The sequence below is a fragment of the Stegostoma tigrinum genome, chromosome 21 (genome assembly GCF_030684315.1).
Source record: "Stegostoma tigrinum isolate sSteTig4 chromosome 21, sSteTig4.hap1, whole genome shotgun sequence".
Taxonomy (NCBI): Eukaryota; Metazoa; Chordata; class Chondrichthyes; order Orectolobiformes; family Stegostomatidae; genus Stegostoma; species Stegostoma tigrinum.
In genome coordinates, this window is record NC_081374.1 from 19,523,066 (window position 1) to 19,546,043 (window position 22,978).

The 22,978-nt window shown below is 41.4% G+C and overlaps 1 protein-coding gene across 3 annotated transcripts in view; it reads right to left on the minus strand.

The window, feature by feature from the left end:
* Nucleotides 1-22,978, minus strand: part of LOC125462903 (sushi, von Willebrand factor type A, EGF and pentraxin domain-containing protein 1-like) — a 57,426-nt gene that overhangs the window by 4,150 nt on the left and 30,298 nt on the right. For 2 of the 3 annotated variants that reach the window (XM_048553397.2, XM_048553394.2), the window contains 6 exons: nt 17,615-17,794; nt 16,581-16,760; nt 15,548-15,727; nt 14,526-14,696; nt 11,912-12,091; nt 8,384-8,592 (listed from right to left, as the gene is read on the minus strand). In XM_048553397.2, coding sequence (XP_048409354.1) covers nt 8,384-8,592; nt 11,912-12,091; nt 14,526-14,696; nt 15,548-15,727; nt 16,581-16,760; nt 17,615-17,794 — 1,100 coding nt within the window. The remainder of the gene's footprint in view (nt 1-8,383; nt 8,593-11,911; nt 12,092-14,525; nt 14,697-15,547; nt 15,728-16,580; nt 16,761-17,614; nt 17,795-22,978) is intronic. The other variant, XM_048553395.2, reaches the window with a different exon arrangement.

Genomic DNA, 22,978 nt, shown 5'->3' on the forward strand with positions numbered 1-22,978 from the left:
AATAGCAAACACCTAACTAGGGAGAGGGAGAACAGATTACAAATGCAATCTTGCAAAATGGACTGTAAAAGCTTTTGCAGATACAGAAAAAGAAAATGTTTGGCCAAGGTGAGTGCATGTCCATTGAAAACAGAGTCAGCAGCATTTATAATGGGGAATAGAGAAATGTCACAAAAGCCAAATGACTGCTTTTGTCTACTTTCACTGATGAAGATGCAAGAAATCTTCCAGAAATTAGATCCAAGTGACTATGAACAATACGGATGTAAAGGAAATTAGGGTTAGTAAGAAGTTTTTCGGAGAAATTAACGAGGCTGAAAGTTAACAAATCCCCAGGGCTTCATCATCAATGGCCCAGAGTGTTGACCAAGGTGATCATCAAGATTTTCGAATGCTTTGGTAATAATTTGCAAAAATGCACAGATTCTGGAGTGATTCCAGCAGATTGGAAGCTTGTAAATTTCACTCTTCTATTTAGGAAAGGAGCAAGGGGTTAAAAAACAGAGAAGTACGGACCCATCATCATTACATCTAGAGTAGGGAATTTAACTAGAATCTATCACAAAGGGTGTGATGAGTAGATATCTGGATAAAAATGATCTGACTGGGCATAGTCAGCAGGATTTGTGAATTAAAAATCATCTTTATCAAATTGTTGGTGTTTTTTGGGATGCTATTAACTGAATTGTTAAAAAGGGAGCCAATTGTTGAATATTAGATTTTCAGAAGGCTTTTGATTATGTCCCAAACAGGAGATTGTCCATTTCGCTAACCATTCTTGGTTTACAAGGCAAAGTACTGCCTTGGATTATGATTTGACTAAAAAGCAGAAAACAGAATAAATGGGCCTTCTCACGTTGCCTTACTAGGACTTGTAGAGTAATGCAAAGATCACTAATGGGGATCCAGTTATCAATGATGTGGACATGGGAACCAGATGTAATATTTCCAATTTGCAAGTCTTATAAAGCTAAGCAGGGATATGTGCGCATGTGGTAGATGTAAAATTTTACCAGGAGGCTTCGTGAATGGGAACGATTGATTGAACATCATGAGAGATAATCCACTTTGGTAGGCAGAGCTTTTAGTAAACAGTAAGAAGTTGAAAAGTGCAGAATTGCAAAGGAGCTTGAGTATCAGTAGGTCAAAAGGCTGACATGTAGGTGCAGCAAGTTATTAGGAAGGTTAATGGAATGTTAGCCTATATCACAAGATGACTTGAATACGAGAGTAGTGACATCTTGCTTTAATTGCATAGGAGCTAGGTTAGACTGTATCTGGAAGACTCTGTTCAGATTTGGCTCCTAATCTCAAGAAAGATACTATTGCTATCGAGGAAATGCACACAACAAAAGTTCATCAGACTTATTCATGGGATGGCAGGACTGACCTATGATCAAAGATTGGGTTAACTGAGCCTGTATTCTCTAGGGGATCAGAGAATGAAATGTGGTCTCAGTGAAAGCTACAAAATACTTAAAGGGATCCACAAGGTAGATACAGGTAAGATGTTTCCAAGAGTTGGGAGTTTTCGAATCAAGAGGCATAACTGGAAATTAAGGGGGACTTCATTTGAGAATCAAGGCAAAGAGAGATGTTTTTCCTCAGAAGGTTGTGAATATTTGTAATTCTCTATTCTAGATGACTGTGGAAGCTGAATCTTTGAGTATATTTAAAGTAGAGGCTGATACATATTTGATTAATAATGGTGTAAAGGGTTGTCGGTTTTGAAATGATAAATCAGGCATGATCGTATTAAATGTTGGAGCAGTCTCAATGGGCTGAATGGCCTATTTCTATGCAGATTCAGAAGGAGACAGCTCAATGGGAACTAAATTGAAGGGGTGCACCATCCATCAAGATGTGGTACTGAGTGCTCTGCGATGCATCATGATCCTAAGGAAATTGGTGAGTTTAACACAACTGAGGCCAATTGTATCATCAAGTAATTAATGCCAGCTAGAAATCAACATTTATAAGGCAAAACACTGTGTAACAATTAATCAGAGGTATTTTAGTTATATAGACAAAAATCTGTGAAGGTGCCCCACTCAAGATTCTATTTTACTTCAAGGTCATTGCCAAATCTCCTTGCATTACTACAGGTGTAGCAGAAGAAGTGGGTATTTATGAAGGACACTGAGGAGATTAAGACCATCATTGGGTGGTAGGATTTGTGAAACTCAAGCTTTAACTTACAAAGCTATCCTTGAATATGCATCAACTCTTGTTAGTAACAGCAAAATTGTTAATCATTTTGCATTGCTTCATGAAGTGTAGGAATGAAGGTGGCAAAATCAGGATTAGGAGCTGGCCAACGTAGTGGTCAAGAGAAGGTGTGTCCTGTACTTAGAGGGGCTTCCCTGTAGTTTTAAGTAATACAGGTTTAAGTGTATCATTAGGATACAGGTCATACCATAAGTGGTGTAAAATAAAGGCTCAGGAATGTGACATAGCTAAGGAGTGATCAGAAGAATCCCTGGACATCTTCTAGATACATGGTCTTCCTGGCTCAGAGGGCTGGAGCAGAGCCAACAAGAGGGACTAACTTAGGGATGGGGCATTAACATTAATGGGTTAAAAATTAATGTGCAGAATAGTCTCAGTGGCAGTTATGCTTCTTTTCAATTATAAAACTCATCCATCGTTGCAAAGACCAATGGGAAAAGGGGTTGCTAAAGACTGAAGCATCACAGAAAGCAGCAGATCCAAGGCTGAGATTGAAACTTGGTACCAAGTTAAGCATTATAAACTATGCTAAAAACCTTTGTATTTTTTCTCATATCTTCCTGTGGAACCAGGGGGAAACTTGCCCCTAGAATTGGTTGGAATAAATCTTTGCTGGCTGAAGTTAAGACTCAAAGTGATGGTTTACATCATTATGCAGCTGTATCTCAGTGGCCATTCCTTCTTCTCTGTGAGGTTATGTGGCTGAGGAGAAGGCAGCTCTTCCAGTTGCAGTTGGATCATATTGCTGTGCTATGTCTTTGCATTAAACACTCAGGAAAGGGACGCAGTCAAGTTGCATATTCTGCTCCTACGTTATCGTGAACACTGGAAGCAGGGAAGGACAGCAGAAAGTGGGTGAAGTGATGCTCAAGTGAAGTGTTTTGCAAACAGTTGTAATCATCTGTCCCATAGTTTGTGGAATCAGAGAATTATACAGTAAAGAGATCTGGATGTGAGTTACTCAACCTGAGCTACAAATCTTCTCAAAACTCGCCAGTAAAGAGATCGGTCAGCCAATCGGGCCTGGGTTCAAGTGCTACCTGTTCCAGAGATGAGGAAGTGTTGGATGCGGGCACTGTTATAGTGTTTAAAAGACACTTAGATAAATGTATGAATAGGAAACATTCAGTGAGATACCTGACAGGAGGAGGCAGATGGGGCTAGCTTAGTTTGGGATTACATTGGGCATGGACTGTTGCCGTGCTGATTGCCATGCTGAATGGCTCTAAGTGTCATTACATTTCTGAATTGGTTGATCAAGCAAAATCCCAAAGCTGTTGCTGCAGGTTTGGTGGATTGCCAGCTGTGACCACTGGAGACATTACTGGGCCAAAGAGCTTCTAGACCTCCATGTGATAGCATCTTAAAAGGTCCATGTCCAGACATTGGGTAGTGATTTTCCTGATTCCCACCAAATTCTGTTTATGGCCATTCAAAGTTGCTGTGCTTGGATTGCTCCCATTTTTTTTTTATCCTGTCACTGGGGCTAAGAGGGAGAGACAGTGGTATAGCTGTACTGTCATAGGGTCGGAGAGGTCCACAACACAGCCCCCTTAGGTCCATTAGCTCTGCATTGGTTAAAACTTACTATTGTATTCTCACTTGCCAGCACTAGGCCTTCGTCTTGTATGTCTTGGCATTGCAGGTGCACATCTAAATACTTCTTAAATGTTATGAGGGTTTCCACCTTGGCCACCTTTACAGGCCGTGAGTTCCAGATTACTACCTCCCTCTGGGAGAAATGATCTTTCCTCACATCTCCTGTGAACCATCTACATCACGCCTTAAATTTATTTCCCTCAGTCATTGTTCCATTCACCGAGGGAAAATGTTTCATCCTATCTACCCTATCTATGCCTCTCATAATTTTATACATCTCAATCAAATGCTCACTCAGTCTCCTCTGCTCCAAGGAAAACAACCAAAGTATATTCAACGCTATTCATAGTCTCCAGTCCACCCTCTCCAGTGCAATCATATCCCCGCTGTAATGTAGCTTCCAGAACTGTACACGATACCCTAACCAATGTTTTATACAGTTCCAGTGTAAGCGTCTCTACCTCAATGCTTTGGCTAATAAATGAACATTTCAAGGATCTGTTTGAGGTCCTCTTCTACTTGTGATTTTTGTAAATGATTTGGATGTGGAAGGGTGGATTAGCAAGTTCGCAGACGATACGAAGGTGGGTCACGTTGTGGACAGTGTGGAGGGCTGTCCTAGGTTACAAAGGGACATTGACAGGATGCAGAGCTGGGCTGAGAAGTGGCAGATGGAGTTTAGCCCTGAAAAGTGTGAGGTGATTCATTTTGGAAGGACAAACTTGAAAGCAGAATAGAGGGTTAACGGAAAGATTCTTGGCAATGTGAAGGAGCAGAGGGACCTTGGGGCTCATGTTCACAGTTCCGAGAGCTGCCACCCAGGTGGATAGAGTTGTTAAGAAGGTGTATGATGTGTTAGCTTTCACTAATAGAGGGGTTGAGTTCACGAACCGTGAAGTTATGCTCCAGATATACTAAAGCCTGGTTTGGCCACATCTGGAGGATTGTGTCCAGTTCTGGTCACCTCATTACAGGAAAGATATGGAAGCCTTTAAAAAGTGCAGAGGAGATTTACCAGGATGTTGCCTGGAATGGAGGGAAGGTCTTATGAGGAAAGGTTGAGAGAGCTAGGGCTTTTCTCTTTAGAATGACAAAGGATGAGAGGTGACTTGATAGAGTTGTACAAAATGATCAGAGGTATAGACAGAGTTGACAGCCAGCGACTTTCTCCTAGGGCAGAGGTAGCTTTTATGAGGGGTCATAGTTTTAATCTGAAAGGAGGTGGATATCAGGGAGACGTCAGAGGTAGGTTCTTTACTCAGAGAGTGGTAGGGGTGTGGAATGCATTGCTGGAGAGGGCAGTGTAGTTGGCCTCATTAGGAGCATTTAAGAAGCTATTAGATGGGCATATGGATGATAGTATAAGGTAGCGGTGGAGGTTAGATAGACCTTAATTTTAGGGTAAACTTTTTCACAACATCGTGAGCCGAAGCGCCTGTACTGTGCTGTATTGTTCTATGTTCTATGTTCATATCCCACATACCTTCTTACCCTATTTATCTACCTGTTCAACTACATTAAGGGACTGGTGGATGTGCACAACAAAGTCCCTCAGATCTTCAGTGCTTCCCATGATCCTAACATTCATTGTGTATTCCTTTGCTTTGTTTGTCCGGCCCAAGTGCATCACCTCGCACTGATCCAGATTGAATTCATTTACCACTGATTAGTTCATCTGACCAATCCATCTATATCCTCCTGTATTTAAAACACTGGACAAGTAATCTAGAAACCTTGGCTAATGCATAGGGGAAATTGGTCCAAATCCCACCAGTGCCAAATAGTGAAATTTGCATTCAATAAAAAAAATCTGGAATTTAAAGCTAACCTAATCTCCAACATGTTACCACTGTCGATTGTCCTATAAAAAGAAAAACCCATTTGGTCAAACAATGTCCTTAAGGAAGGAAATCTGCTGTCATTTTCTAGACTGGACTACATGTGACTCCAGGCTGATAGCAATGTGGTTGGCTTAAAAGATTCTAGAGGAAATATGCACAAATAGGGATTCAATTAAAAAGCAGACCCAAAAGACTCTAGATTACTACCTGAGCCATGAGTTAACTGGCACAGGGTCAATATGATAAAAAAGATAAATGTGCAGCTCAAAGACTGGATGGGGAGAAACGGGTTCGAATTCATGGGGCGTTGGCACCAGTACTGTGCAACTAGGAAGCTGTTCTGATGTGATGGGTTCCACCTGAATCATTCCTGGACCAGAATCCTGACGAATCATATAGCTAGGGCTGTAGACAGGGTTTTAAAGCAATTGGTGGGAAGAAGGGTTCAGTCACATTGAAAATTAGAATATCAAAGATAAATAAGAGGCATGAGCGCCTCTTAGTGATGAAGCTGATTGTTACCAGAAAATAAAAGGAAGGAAAAGAACGTATGACCATCAGACAGCACCAAGGAATCATACAAGAATAGGGAAATTTGTAATAGAACAAACTTAAAGGTTTTTATCTGAGGGCTCAAAGCATTGAGAACAAAATTAATGAGTCAACAGTGCAAATGACGACAAATGGGTTTGATTAGATGGCTGTTGCTGGGATGATGTTGCAGGGAGACCAGGTCTGGGAACTGGGTATTCAAAAATAGTCAGTGTTTCTGAAGGATAAGCAGGAAGGAAAAGGACGTGGCGAAGCATTATCGTGAAGGAAAAGATTAATACTGCAGTGAGAAACAAAATCAGTGCTGGAGGTGAAGTCATAAAATCAGTCTGGGTAGAAATAATAAATGGTATGGGAAAGAAATCCCTCATGGGAGTAATCTAAAGGTCCCCTGCAGTGGGGTACACTATGAACCAGGAAATATTAGGGACTTGTAAGAAAGGTACAGCAGTAATGAGGAGAGGTTTAAATATGCATATAGATTGAATTCATCAAATTGATAAAGGTAGTCTCTTGTGGAGCTTATTGAAGGTATCAGAGGTAGTTTCTTGGAGCAGTATGCTTTGGAACCAATCAGGCAGTTAGTAATTCTAGATTTGGTACTGAGTAATGAGTTGGGATTGACTAATAATCTCACTGTAAATGATCCTTAAAGTAAGGGTAATCATTGCAAAATCAATTTCAAATTCAATTGGAGGCTGAGGAACTAGAGTCACGTATTAGTGTTCTGGAATTCAACACAAATTACTATGTAAGCATGCGGATTGAACTGGGCAGAAACACTAAAAGGAGGGGCAGTTAATGAGTGGTGGCAGATGTTAAAGGAAATATTTAGCTGCTCGCAACTGAAATAAACTCCAGAAAAGAAGATTATGAGAGTGGGGCAGAGTGAAGAAAACATCACTCCATGGCTTAGCACAGAAGCTGAAGATAATATAAAGATGAAAACTAAGGCATGCCACATTGCAAATGCCAGTTGCAGGCTCAAAAATTGGGAAACTTTCATAGATCAACACAGTGTTAACCACAAAATGATAAATTGAGCAAAGGTAAATTATGAAAGAAAACTAGTGCAAACTATAAAAAGAGTAAAAGCTTCTATAACTATATAAAAGGGAAGAGAGTAGCTAAAGCAATGTTGGTCACTTGGAGGATGAGATTGGGGAGTCAACAGTGGGGAATGCAGAAATGGTAGAGCCACTTAATCAATATCTTAATTATTCACATTGGCGGCACAAATATCATTCCAATGGTAACAGATAATGCAGAAATTATAGAAAAGGAGGAACTTAGAACAATCAGCAGGATGCGAGAAAAATATCTAAGAAAACTATTGGGATTGAATGCAAGTAAGGAAGTAATAACGGAAAAGTCAAAATGCAAACTATTAGGGTCAGCATGGTTTTATGAAGGGTAAGTCATGTAAACTATTGCTAGAATTATTTGAATGTGTAAGAAGCAATATCACCAATGGGGTCCTGTAGATGCAGTATATCTGGTCTTCCAGAAGGCATTTGATAAGGTGCCACACAAAAGGCTAATTACACTTACTAAGAACACATGCAATTAGGGGCCATTTATTAGCTTGGATGGAGGACTAGCTAATCGACAGAAATCAGACAGTTGAAATAATTTTTCTTTACTGGTTAGCAAGATGTAACTTGTGGGGTGTCACAAGGATCAGTCCTCAAGCCCCACCCATTGACAATTTACATTAATTATTTGAATTCAGGGATGTAAAGTTCGACAGCCAAATTTGCAGATGATACTAAAATAGGTAGGAAGGTAAGTTACAATGAAAGAATAAGAAATTTACAAATGGATACAGATAGGTTAGGTGAATGGGCCAAACTTTGGCAGATGATGTTTAACATTGGTAAGTGTGAGGCTATCCATTTTGGTTAGAGGAATACAGAGGCAACTTATTGTCTAAATGGAAAGAAACTTCAGAACACTTTGGTGCAGAGAAAGATCCGGGTGCCCTTGTGTATTAATTGCAGGAAACTAGTATTCAGGTACAGGAGGTTATAAGGAAGAAAAATGGAATTTTGGCATTTATTGTTAAATGAAAAGTGTATTAAAGCAGGGAAGTGTTGAAGCAACTGTACGAGACATCAGAGAGATTTCACCTGGAACATTTCATACAATTTTGTTCCCCTTACCTGAAAATGGGTGGAGTTGCATTGGAGGCAGTTCAGAGAAGTTTCAGTATTTTGATTCCAGAGATGGTTATTTGAAGAGACACTGAGGAGGTTATGCCTGTACCTTCTGGAGTTTAAATGAATTAGGGGAGATCTAATTGACACATATACAATGATAAAGGGGATTGTCAAAGTAGATGTAGAGAGGATATCTCCCCATGCTGTACAATCTAGAACGAAAAGTCATGGGTTTAGGATAAAGATTTCAGATTTAAAACAGAAATGAAGAGAAATGATCAAAAATAACAAATGCTGGAGATCACAGTGTGTCAGAGAGCATTGATAGAGCGACAACAAGCTAATGTTTTGATCTAGGTGACTCTTCATCTAGATTTGAACCATTTCAGCATCAGCAGTAATTTGTTCCTACATGAAGAGAAATTACTTCCCTCAAAGCGTCATGAATTTATGGAAGTAACACTTCCAGAATGTGGTGGATACTGGGATATTGAGTAAATTCAAGAAGGAGATGCACAGATTTTTGAAGCATCATGGGCTAAAGAATTATGGAGAGCGGGCAAGAAAGTAGTGCTAAGGCTGTGATGAGATCAGCTATGATTGTATTGAATGGTGGAGGAGGCTTGAATCACCTACTTCTGCCCTTTTTTCTTACATTCTTATGTTCTCAGGCCCTCCGTACATTTAAGGATGAGCAATATATGCTGGCCTAGCCAGCAGTTCCCATATCCCATGAACAAGTGAATTTGAATAAATATAATCGCCCAGAAATAATCTACTTAAATAGTCCATCTAGTGAACCACAGCCTCCAAAAACAGTTCTGAGGAAGGGTCACTAGACCTGAAACATTAACTCTGATTTTTTTCTTCACAGATGTTGCCAGATCTGCTTAGCTTTTCCAACAACTTCTGTTTTTGTTCCTGATTTACAGCATCCACAGTTCAGTTTTTCTCCAAAAGTGATATCCGAAAATTCCAATTAATTCCTTTCTGGTTTATCTATTCAGTTGGCAGAGGAAGGTGTGTCTTACTTTCATCAGTTTGTTGGAAATGTTTGTTATCTAAAAGTCTGCCCAATTGCTGTTGATCTCTATGATAGCTAAGTTGATGCTGATTAGGGAATACTCAAAGCAGAGAATTATATGTAATTCCCCTTGATGGTGCTCTGGTCTGCCATATCAATAAATCAGGTGGCACAGTGGCTCAGTGGTTAGCACTGCAGCCTCACAGCACCAGGGACCCAGGTTTGATTCCAGCCTTGGGCGACTATCTGTGTGGAGTTTGCACATTCTCCCTGTGTCTGCGTGGGTTTCCTCCGGGTGCTCCGGTTTCCTCCCACAGTCCAAAGATGTGCAGGCTAGGTGGATTGGCCATGCTAAATTGCCCATAGTGTTCATGGGTGTGTGGGCTATAGGGGGATGGATCTGGGTGGGATTCTTCAAGGGGTGGTGTGGACTTGTTGGGCCGAAGGGCCTGTTCCAACACTGTAGGTAATCTAATCTAATCTAATCTAATCTTTACAAACTATCCTCTTGATTGCACAGAAGTAAATCTACTACAACAATGTGGACTTAGTGACAGTATTATTTACCATCATTGAATTTCAGACTAGCAAATGCAAACACTAAATGCTTGGGCACTTTCATCTAAAGATAATGTTACCAAAGTCTCAAATGTTTGCTCTCACATTTGAGAGGGACAACTGGTGGTGAGTTTAACCTGAGGACACTGCAATTCCGGTGGGAGGTGAGATTCAGAAGGCAGGACCTTCATGGTAACTTCACTTGGAGTAGGAATTGAACCCATGCTGCTGGCATCACTCTGCATCACAAACTAGCCACATGAGATAACTGACCCACAAAGGTAAAGCTGCTGTAGTCACAGAGCACCATTAGGTCGCTCTGTCAGTAGACAGAGAGAGAGAGAGAGAGAGAGAGAGAGAGAGAGAGACAGACGACTGGTAGTGGTCCAAACTGAAGGTCACCATGCCTTAGACAAGAAGTGAGTTTGAGAAGGTAGGACCTTCATTGTTCCCCTAATTGGTTTTTGAATTTAACATGTGCTCCTGGTGTCACTGCATCACAAGCCTGACATCTAGCTGACTTATGAACAGCGTTAGAGGGGAACTAATTAAAAAAGAGGCAAATAAGGCAATTTATTTCACTCTTCAACATCCTTTACATGCCAGTGTATATTCCAATAAAGTGTCTCTTTGCCTGTCACCTCTACATAACATGCTGTAAAAATGAACTTAGCTCAGCTGTGGATGACAACATTTTCCTCCTTATATTATATCCATGATGCAACAAGTGTGAAATGTGCAATTTTCAACTTCCCCTCCCATGTTTTCAGGTTACTGCCTCAGTGATTTTTAGCAGTCACAGGGCAGTTTGCTACCAATTGTTTTGATTCTGAAAGTGTCTAGTTTTCTCCAGTAACGCCAGTGCTCTACTGAGAAATCGGAAGGCAACACTTTTCAATTTAGTCTGACATTTGCCAGGGACGGAAAATATGCTCATTCAGCCAGATTCACTCCTGAATAGTGTTTCAGCTTTTTCACTGTATGGACCAGTTCTGGAGAATTGGTCTGCAAACAGTCTGCTGGGAATGTGGTTCTCAGGGTCTTCAAGTCTACATGGCAAGATCAGACCCCTTATTCTTTGGTGAGATGTTGGCAATATTTTTGTTTGGGAATCTAAATAGAGGACTTCTCCAGTGGCTCAATCTAGAAAACGCCAATGCCGAACCAACCTCTGCCTTTCTCAATCAGTTGGCTAGGGAGACTTGGTGAGTAAATGACATTACCTTCTCGTCTGTGTTTCTGCTTAAGGGAATCATAGCGTGTTGCAGCGATGCTCAGTTGCATTTGCAGTTTTGAGACTGCATTACACGCAGCAACCAGCAATCAAGTTGTCTACAGTCTCATCTTCTAACCTGGAAGTTCAGCTCATGCAGCTGCTGGGATGCAATGGGGTGATCTCTCACAAACATATGGAAGCAGACAATCACTCCAAGCAAGCATGGAAGTTCATAGGTAGATGAGGAAAGCATCAGCAGGAATATGCTCCTTCTCACCTGGAGGAGGTGCAGTGAGGACCACAGAAGGAAAGAAAAGGGGCGTTACACAACACTGTCTGGTGTCAAGCAGCATACTTTGGTGTCCGCAACATGCTCCAGTACACCTAACGCACAATACCCTCTCCCAGATCCATCATTCCTCATTCTACAGACACCTACACCCTCATTGGAGAGTGGAGATCACTTGGCTCCATTCCTTTGTATCTTAATTGCCATCTAGGTGACTCTAATGGTCTTCTCAGTTCAGTGCCAGACTTTGCCATGCTCACTCCAAACCACTCATATGGAAGAGGAAACAAGGTGGGGGCAGGTTGAGATACAGAACCCACAGGTTTTCAGTAATTGTTCCCAGCGTACAACATCCAGCAATCTTGGGAAAATCCTCACATTGGATATTATTCTCATTATTTTCTTATTTCTTTCTGTCATCAAGTTCACAATGTGACCCCTTACCTCTTTCACAGGTAGGTGGTGGATGAAACTGGCCATCTTCGTTGCATGTACTTATCCCGTCAGCAACTGGTTTAAAACCATAATTGCATTCGAAAGAAAGTGCTGAATTCAACTCATAGACCGTGGATTGTGCTGAAGTTATTTTGCCATTTTTAATATTATACGGGGCCGTACAAGTAGCTGCAAGAGAGCAATGTATTAGTGTTTACTTGGACATTGCTTGCAGTGAGCAATTATATTGTTGCTTCAGGATGGAAGGTTATAACTCTGTTCATTATTTTCTGAATTATTGCTATTTGTGTCTTGAAAACTTACGTTTACATTTATTTGATTGGATTTTCCCTGGCTTTAAATTCAAACATCACGTCATCGTCCTTTGGTCAGAATGCATTCTTGACACTAATCAACATGGTTAAGGGATTTGATTCCCAAGCCAGCAGAGTACAGATGACATTTGTTGACTGATAGCAATAAGTATGGGCTCATTTATGAACTATTAGGATCGTTAGCTCATGACACATCAAGCCACTCCCTCAATTTGCTCAGGGCTGATGTTCCCATTGGAAGGATTCACAATATCAGGGCCACTGTCAGAGAAATACTTGTATTACCCTCAACAACCGCCCTCCCATCACTACCTCAGGGCCTGTTGACAGTGGCACCGCAATCTCACATTTAAGGCTGCCAGTCCTGGCTTGGTGTAATCCTTGCAGGAGGCATTACTGAACTAGAAGGGCCAATACCCTCCATGGAATACCATGGGACACCATCTCTTAAGAGGACCACATCCTGACAGTACAGAGAATTGCTTGATTGTCACCAAATCATGGTCAGGGTCATCCACATTTCCTGTGATGGGATTTCTCTCAGTTTTCTGGCCTGCCATTGGGGCTGACAAGGCGGAGCATGAATATGTTGGTAATGTTGGCACTTGATAATTAGAAAGCCAGGTGACTGGTTTGGGGAAATTGGTCCAAATTCCATCATGGCAAATCATGAAATTTGCAGTCAATTAAAACCTGGAATTAAAAGTTATCTAATGATAAACAGGTAAACACTGTTGTTAAAAACGAAAGGAATCTGCTTCACTATCTTCCTTTAGGAAAGGACATCTACCACTCCTAACTGCTCTAGCCCTTATGTGATTGGCTCTCAGATCCCGTTCTATACAATTAAGGAAAGGCAATAAATTCTGGTTTAGCCAGCAACAGCAAATCCCATGAACAATTTAATTTCAATACATTTATCACCCCGAGTACAATCAGTCCAAATACTGCATCTGCACAACTGCAGCCTCCAAAACTGATATTCCTAAAAGTTCCAGTTCTTTCTGAAATAAATCCACAAAGGCCAGTATCCCCTCACCAAGTCACCCTTTATTTACAAATGCATAATACATGACACTGAAACAGCTCGCTCAGAGAGTGAGCAGAACCTCCTAAAACCCCTGTTTGTACTACTCAGCCAGGACTCCCTGATTGGACATGATTAGCAGCCTCAATTCAGCAACTCATACTTTATGAGATCCAGCTGGCTAAGCTCAGTTCAATCACGACCAATTCATTTCTAGCTTATATATTCAGTCGGCAGACGGAGACATCTGTCTTAATTTTGGTATCATGCTGCAGTTCTTTGCTTTCTAAAAAGCTGACCAACTGTTGCTCAATGGTTTTTGATATCTAATATGATATAATTACAATAAGGGGATACTGAGAGCAGAGAACTGCATGTAATTCCCTTGATGCTGCTCTGCTCTGCCACGCCAGTAAAGCTTAACAAACTGTCTTGTTGACTCCTCAGATATATAGCCATTCATAGCAATTTCATTTGCTGACTATTGTGTAGCACCTTCACTTTTCACACCAGCAACTGCAAGCATCCAAATATCTGGGCACATTAATCAGCTAATCAGTGAACAACTTGAGCAGTAACATTGCAACTTATGTCAGCTTTAAAAGATCTTTATATCCCCATGTGTACTCCAACCACACGTTTCCTTGCCTGTTATGTCTTATGTTAAATCCTGTAAAAATGAGCTTAGCTCCACTGCAGATGAGACCATATTGCCCCGAATATGATCTCCATGGTGAAATGAATGTGAAATACGGAACTTTCAACCTTTCCTACATTCCCCTCAGGTAATTTTCCCAGCACAAAACATTCCAAGGAAGGACAGTGGTAGATGAGGAAAACATCACCAGGAATATGGTCCTCCTTACCTGGAGGAGATGCAGTGAGAATGTGGGACATCAGAAGGACAGGAAAGGTGCATTACATAACTCTGTTTGGTATCAAGCAGCCTTTCTAAAGACCCCTCACTTCCTCATTGGAGAAGGGAGATCTCCTTGTACCATTCCTATGAGTTTTACTTGCCTTCCAAGTGACTCTAATGGTCTTCTCAGTTCAACTCCAGGTCTTGCCATGCCCACTCCAAACACACTCATGAGGAAGAGGAAACAAGGTGGGGGCACTTTGAGATACAGAACCCACAGGTTTTCAGTAATTGTTCCCAGCGTACCACATCCAGCAATCTTGGGAAAATCCTCACATTGGATATTATTCTAATCATTTTCATATTTCTTTTTGTCACCAAGTTCACAATGTGGCCCCTTACCTCTTTCACAGGTAGGTGGTGGTTGAAAACGGCCATCTCCTTTGCATGTACTTATCCCAACTGGTTTAAAACCACGATAACATTCATAAGAGAGTATCGAATTCAACTCATAGGTTCTGCGTTGTGATAATATTTGTCCATTGGCAATACGCTGTGTGGCTGTACAAGTAACTGCAAGAGAGCACTGTGTTAGTCTTTACTTGGACACTGCTTGCAGTGAGCAACAATAGTGTTACTTTAGGGCGGAAGGTTATTTCTTTGATCATTATTTTCTGTATTACTATTTGTGTTTCGAAAACTTTCGTTTCCAGTTAATTGATTGAATTTACCCTGGCTTTAAATTCAAACATCACGCCATCTTCCTTTGGTCAGAATGCATTCTTAACACCAATCAACATGGTACAGGATTTGATTCCAAAACTAGCAGAGTACAGACAACATTTGTTGATGGATATCAATAATTATGGGCTCATTTCTGAATTCTTATGATCATTGGCTCACAGCACATCAAGCTACTCTCTCAATTTGCTCAGGGCTGATGTGCCCCATGGAAGGATCCACCCTATCAGGGGCCACTGATGTGGGACCCCAGAAGGACAGGAACGAAGTGTTACATAACACTGACTGGTGTCAAGCAGCATATTCTGGCCTTTGCAGCATGCTCCAGTACACCTAAGGAACAAGACCCCCTCCTAGATCCATCATTCCCCTTTCTGTAGGCCCCTCACGTCCTCATTGGAGAGTGGAGATCACTTGGCTCCATTCCTTTGTGTCTTAATTGCCATCTAGGTGACTCTAATGGTCTTCTCAGTTCAGTGCCAGACTTTGCCATGCTCACTCCAAACCACTCATATGGAAGAGGAAGCAAGGTGAGGGCAGGTTGAGGTACAGAACCCACAGGTTTTCAGTAATTGTTCCCAGCGTACAACATCCAGCAATCTTGGGAAAATCCTCACATTGGATATTATTTTAATCATTTTCTTATTTCTTTCTGTCACCAAATTCACAATGTGGCCCCTTACCTCTTTCACAGGTAGGTGGTGGATGAAACTGGCCATCTTCGTTGCATGTACTTATCCCGTCAGCAACTGGTTTAAAACCATATCTGCAGTCGAAAGAGAGTGCTGAATTCAACTCATAGGCTCTGTATTGTGTTGATAATATTCGTCCATTGGCAATGCGCTGTGGGGCCATACAGGTAACTGCAAGAGAGCAACGTATTAGTGTTTACTTGGACATTGCTTGCAGTGAGCAACAATAGTGTTACTTTAGGATGGAAGGATATAACTCTGTTCATTATTTTCTGAATTATTGCTATTTGTGTCTTGAAAACTTATGTTTCCAGTTAATTGATTGGATTTTCCCTGGCTTTAAATTCAAACATCACGCCATCTCCTTTCTTCAGCATGCATTCTTAACACCAATCAACATGGTACAGGATTTGATTCCAAAACTAGCAGAGTACAGACAATATTTGGTAATGGATATCAATAATTATGGGCTCATTTCTGAATTCTTATGATCATTGGCTCACAGCACATCAAGCCACTCTCTCAATTTGCTCAGGGCTGATGTGCCCCATGGAAGGATCCACGCTATCAGGGGCAACTGATGTGGGGCCCCAGATGGACAGGAAAGAAGTGTTACATAACACTGTCTGGCGTCAAGCAGCATATTCTGGCCTTTGCAGCATGCTCCAGTACACCTAAGGAACAAGACCCCCTCCTAGATACATCATTCCCCTTTCTGTAGGACCCTCACATCCTCATTGGAGAGTGGAGATCACTTGGCTCCATTCCTTTGTATCTTAATTGCCATCTAGGTGACTCTAATGGTCTTCTCAGTTCAGTGCCAGACTTTGCCATGCTCGCTCCAAACCACTCATATGGAAGAGGAAACAAGGTGGGGGCAGGTTGAGATACAGAACCCACAGGTTTTCAGTAATTGTTCCCAGCATACCACATCCAGCAATCTTGGGAAAATCCTCACATTGGATATTATTATCATAGTTTTCTTATTTCTTTCTGTCATCAAATTCACAATGTGGCCCTTCACCTCTTTCACAGGTAGGTGGTGGATGAAACTGGCCATCTTCGTTGCATGTACTTATCCCATCAGCAACTGGTTTAAAACCATATCTGCAGTCGAAAGAGAGTGCTGAATTCAACTCATAGGTTCTGTATTGTGTTGATAATATTCGTCCATTGGCAATGTGCTGTGGGGCCATACAGGTAACTGCAAGAGAGCAATGTATTAGTGTTTACTTGGACATTGCTTGCAGTGAGCAATGATATTGTTACTTTAGGATGGAAGGTTATATCTCTGTTCATTATTTTCTGAATTATTGCTATTTGTGTCTTGAAAACTTACGTTTACAGTTAATTGATTGAATTTACCCTGGCTTTAAATTCAAACATCACGCCATCTTCCTTTGGTCAGAATGCATTCTTAACACCAATCAACATGGTACAGGATTTGATTCCAAAACTAGCAGAGTACAGACAATATTTGGTAATGGATATCAATAATTAAGGGCTCATTTCTGAATTCTTATGATCATTGGCTCACAGCACATCAAGCTACTCTCTCAATTTGCTCAGGGCTAATGTGCCCCATGGAAGGATCCAGCCTATCAGGGGCCACTGATGTGGGACCCCAGAAGGACAGAAAAGAAGTGTTACATAACACTGACTGGTGTCAAGCAGCATATTCTGGCCTTTGCAGCATGCTCCAGTATACCTAAGGAACAAGACCCCCTCCTAGATCCATCATTCCCCTTTCTGTAGGCCCCTCACGTCCTCATTGGAGAGTGGAGATCACTTGGCTCCATTCCTTTGTGTCTTAATTGCCATCTAGGTGACTCTAATGGTCTTCTCAGTTCAGTGCCAGACTTTGCCATGCTCACTCCAAACCACTCATATGGAAGAGGAAGCAAGGTGGGGGCAGGTTGAGGTACAGAACCCACAGGTTTTCAGTAATTGTTCCCAGCGTACAACATCCAGCAATCTTGGGAAAATCCTCACATTGGATATTATTTTAATCATTTTCTTATTTCTTTTTGTCACCAAGTTCACAATGTGGCCCCTTACCTCTTTCACAGGTAGGTGGTGGATGAAACTGGCCATCTTCGTTGCATATACTTATCCCGTCAGCAACTGGTTTAAAACCATATCTGCAGTCGAAAGAGAGTGCTGAATTGAACTCATAGGCTCTGTATTGTGTTGATAATATTCGTCCATTGGCAATGCGCTGTGGGGCCATACAGGTAACTGCAAGAGAGCAATGTATTAGTGTTTACTTGGACATTGCTTGCAGCGAGCAATTATATTGTTGCTTCAGGATGGAAGGTTATAACTCTGTTCATTATTTTCTGAATTATTGCTATTTGTGTCTTGAAAACTTACGTTTACAGTTAATTGATTGGATTTTCCCTGGCTTTAAATTCAAACATCACGTCATCTTCCTTTGGTCAGAATGCATTCTTGACACTAATCAACATGGTTAAGGGATTTGATTCCCAAGCCAGCAGAGTACAGATGATATTTGTTGACAGATATCAATAATTATGGGCTCATTTATGAACTATTAGGATCGTTAGCTCATGGCACATCAAGCCACTCCCTCAATTTGCTCAGGGCTGATGTTCCCCATGGACGGATCCACAACATCAGGGTCACTGTCAGAGAAATACTTGTATTACCCTCAACAACCGCCCTCCTATCACTGCCTCAGGGCCTGTTGACAGTGGCACCGCAATCTCACATTTAAGGCTGCCAGTCCTGGCTTGGTGTAATCCTTGCAGCGGTACTGGAGGCATTACTGAACTAGAAGGGCCAATACCCTCCATGGAATACCATGGGACGCCATCTCTTAAGAGGACCACATCCTGACAATACAGAGAATTGCTTGATTGTCACCCAATCGTGTCCAGTGTCATCCACATTTCCTGTGATGGGATTTCTCTCAGTTTTCTGGCCTGCCACTGTGGCTGACAAAGCAAAGCATTGGTATGTTGGTAATGTCATTGCACTCGATAATTAGAAAGCCAGGTGACTGGTTTGGGGAAATTGGTCCAAATTCCATCATGGCAAATCATGAAATTTGCAGTCAATAAAACCTGGAATTAAAAGCTATCTAATGATAAACAGGTAAGCACTGCTGTTAGAAAAAAAATGAAATCTGTTTCATTAACTTCCTTTAGGAAAAGAAATCTGCCATTCCGGTCTGGCCCTCATCTGATTGGCTCTTAGATTCCCCTCTCTCCAATTAAGGAAAGGCAATACATTCTGGCTTAGCCAGCAACAGCAAATCCCATGAACAATTTAATTTCAATACATTTATCACCCCGAGTACAGTCAGCCCAAATACTGCATCTGCATTAGTGAAGCCTCCAAAACTGATATTCCTTAAATGATCCAATTCATTCTGAAATAATTCCACTAAGGCCAGTGTCCTCTCACCAAGTCACCCTTTATTTACATATGCATAATACATGACACTGAAACAGCTCGCTCAGAGCTGGCGCCGAGAGTGAGCAAAACCTCCTAAAACCCCTGTTTATAGTGCTCAGCCAGGACTCCCTGATTGGACCAGATTAACAGCCCCAATCAAGGAACTCATATTTTATGAGATCCGCACAGCTGAGCTCATTTCAATTGCGACCAATTCCTTTCTAGCTTATTCGTTCAGTTGGCAGATGGAGTGATCTGTCTTAATTTTGCAATTATGCTGCAGTTCTTTGTTTTCTAAAAGGTTGACCAACTACTGCATTTTTTATAGCTTAAATGATATGACTAGAATAAGGGAATACTGAGAGCAGAGAACTGTATGTCATTCCCTTGATGGTATTCTGCTCTGCCATATCAATAAAGTTCAACAAACTGTCTTATTGACACCTCAGACATACAGCCATTTACAGCAATTTGACTTGTTGTCTATTTTGTTGCACCTTCACATTTTACACCAGCAACTGCAAATGTGCAAACGTCCGGGCACTTTAATCAGCTGATCAGTGAACAACTTTATCAATAACACAGCAACTTATTTTATATTGAAAAGACGTTTATATTCCAGTGTATACTCCAATAAGATGTTCCCCTTCTTGTTATCTCTTTATAACATCCCATAAAAATGAACTTAGCTCCAGTGTTCCATTTTGTTCCCAACATGTTATCTTTGGCGCAAGAAATTTGAAATACGCAACTTTCAAGCTTCCCTCTCATATATTCAGTGACTAACGTTAATCACAAGGCTGCTTGCTAGCAATTGTTTTGGCTCAGCAAGTGTCTCTTTTTTCCAAGGGACCTCATTCATCTAATGGGAGCAGGTCTGAAGGGGACACTTTTCACTCAACTTTGACACTCCCCTGATTTATGTAGCAGACCAGGGATAGAAAATATGCTCATCCAGTCACAGACCCTCCAGTTGCAACTTCCTTACTGGATTGAAAATGGGAGAATTGGTCTGTAAACAGCAAGCCAGGCATATGGTTCTCAGGGAATTCAGATCTACAAAATAAAATCAAAGCTCTTTATTCTTTGGTGCAAGATTGGCAATATTTATAATTGGGAATCTAAATGCTAGAGGACTTCTCAGGTGGCTCAAGTCAGAAAACACTAATGCCAAGCCAACCCCCATCTTTCTCAATCAGTTGGCTAGGGAGACTTGGTGAGTAAACAACATTACTTTCTTGTCTGTGATTCTGCTTAAGAGGACTGCACCCTGTTGCAGGGATACTCAGCAGCATTTGCAGTTTTGAGAGTGCAGTACACACAGCAAACAGGACAAGTTGTCGCCAGTCTCACCCTCTAACCTGGAGGCTCAGCTCATGGAGCTGTTGCGATGTCAGGTTTTCAGTAATTTTCCCCGCCCACCATATTCCACAGCCTGGGGAAAATCCCTATATGGGATACAATTCTAATCACTGTCTCACTTCGTTCTGTCATCAGATTCCTGTCATCATTGACTCCTTCCCTCTTTCAGAGGCAGTTTATAGATGCAAACGGACATCTCGTTTACAGCTACTTATCCCCACAGCAACCGTTTTGAAATCACCAATGCATTTGAATTAGCTTTTAGCATTCATGTTAAACCTGTTGTATCATGTTGATAATATTTTGCCATTGTTAACATACCTGAGTGCCATACAAGTAACTACAAGAGAGTAATGTGTTATTATTTACTTGGACACTGCTTGCAGTGAGCAGTGATATTAGGAGAAAAGATGATTTCTCTGCTCATTATTTTCTGAATCGATATTATTTGCTTTTTGAACATTTCCATTTTCCCAGTCAATTGACTAAATTTACCCTGCTTTTCAATTGAAACGTCATGCTATCCTCATTCTGTCATAGTGCCTTCTCAGCAATGTTCTGGATTGATGATTAAGAGATTGAATTGTACAGCCAGCACAATATAGACAATACTTTTTGGCAAATCTCAATATTTCTGTAGTTTATTGGTGAATTGCTACCATCATTGGAACATCATTCAGCCACTGAAGCCTTTCAATTTGTCCTGCCCCATGGAAGGCTCCCCAGTGTCAACAGCCACTGCTACAGAAACATCTCTAAGGCCCTCACCTCCATTTCTGGACCTGACTGACTGTGGCTAGTGGAAGCTGTCAGACTGTCACTTAGGGTTCTTATGATGCATTGGTAGTGTCTCTATCTTTAGGCCAGAAGACTTGTGTTGAAGTCCCATTTATTCCAGAGATGTATCATTGCATGTCTGAACAAGTTGATTAACAGGCTGTTGGTCCAGGCCTGTGCAATGCCTGCTCTGGCCATTGGGTACATTGCTGGGCCAAAGAGCTTCTTGACCTCCAGGTGTTAGTGTCTTAAAAGGACCACGTCCTGACACTGGTCAGTGATTTGGATGAATCTCACAAAATTGTGTGTATGGCCATACAAAGTTGCTGCGTTTGCATTGCTCCCACTTGGCTGGCTTGCCACTGAGGCTAAGAGTGAGCGGCAGTTGAGTTGGTTGTACAGTCATAGGGTCATAGAGGTCTACAGCACAGCTCCTTCAGGTCCCTCAGGTCTACACCAGTCAAAAACAAACACCTACTACCATATTCCCAGTTTCCAGCACTGGATGTTACCCTTGTATGTCTGGGCATTTCAAGTGCACAACTTAATTCTTCCTAAATTAGCTTGGATTTCTAGATCACTTTCATTTCCTTAAATGTACGAAGGTTTCTGCCTCTAGCATCCATACAGGCAGTGAATTCCAGATTCTCACCATCCTTCAGGAGAAATTATTTTCCATCACATACCCTCTGAACCTCCTGCTCCTTACCTTAAATCTATGCCTAATCATTGTTCTATCCACCAAGGGGAAAGTTTCCACACCCTGTCTATGCCCCTCATAATTTTATATATCTCAACCACGTCTCCTCTGCTGCAAGGAAAACAAGCACAATATATCCAATCTGTCTTCATAACTAAAATTTTCCAGTCCAGGCAACATCCTGGTAAGTCTCCACTGCACCCTCTCCAGTGCAATCATATTCCTGCTTTAATGTAGATTCCAGAACAGAACACAATACTCTAGCTGTGGCCTAACCAATGTTTTATGCAGTACCAACATAAACTTCCTGCTTTCTGTGCCTTGGCTAATAAACTCATGTGTCCGAAATACCTTCTTAACCACTTTATCTACCAGTCTGATTGCCTTAAGGGGCTGCTGGATGTGCACACCAATGTCCCTCAGATCTTCAGTGCTTCTCAAGGTCCTGACATTCATTCATGTATTTTCTCACCTCGTTCGTTTGGTCCAAGTGTATCACCCCACACTGATCCAGACTGAATTTCATTTGCCACTGCTGAGCTCATCTGACCAACCCGTCTATATCCTCTTTTATCTAAAACACTAGGAAAGTGATCTAGAAACACTGGCTAATGCTTTGAGGAAATGGTTCCAAATCCCATCACTGCCATGTGATGACATTTGAATTCAGTTAAAGAAATCTGTAAATTAACGCTACCCTAATGGCCAATATATTACCACTGCTGATAAACTGGTTGAATAAGTGCTTAAGGAAGAAAATCTGTATCCTTTTCTAGTCTACAGTACACACGTCTCCAGGCTAATAGCAACGTGGTTGACTTACAGGTTCTGTTGAGGAAATATGCACAACTAGAGACTCAATTAAAACACAGAATCAAAAGGCAATAATCTCTGGATTATTACCCGATTCATGATTTAATTGGCACAGGGTCAATACAATAAAAGAGGTATATGCGCAGCTCAAAGAATTGTTTGGGCCCTGAAAGTAGTTCATTGTTTTCCCCAAGTGACCGCATTGTCTTAATGGGAGCACCTCCACCATTGCTCCTTCAAATCCCTCTGTTTTTATTTTTCCCTCTAAGATGCTCGTTGAAACCTACCAACCTTTTTTCTTTTAATCCTGTAATCAATTTCCCTAGTAGCACGTTACAGTGCCTTGTGTA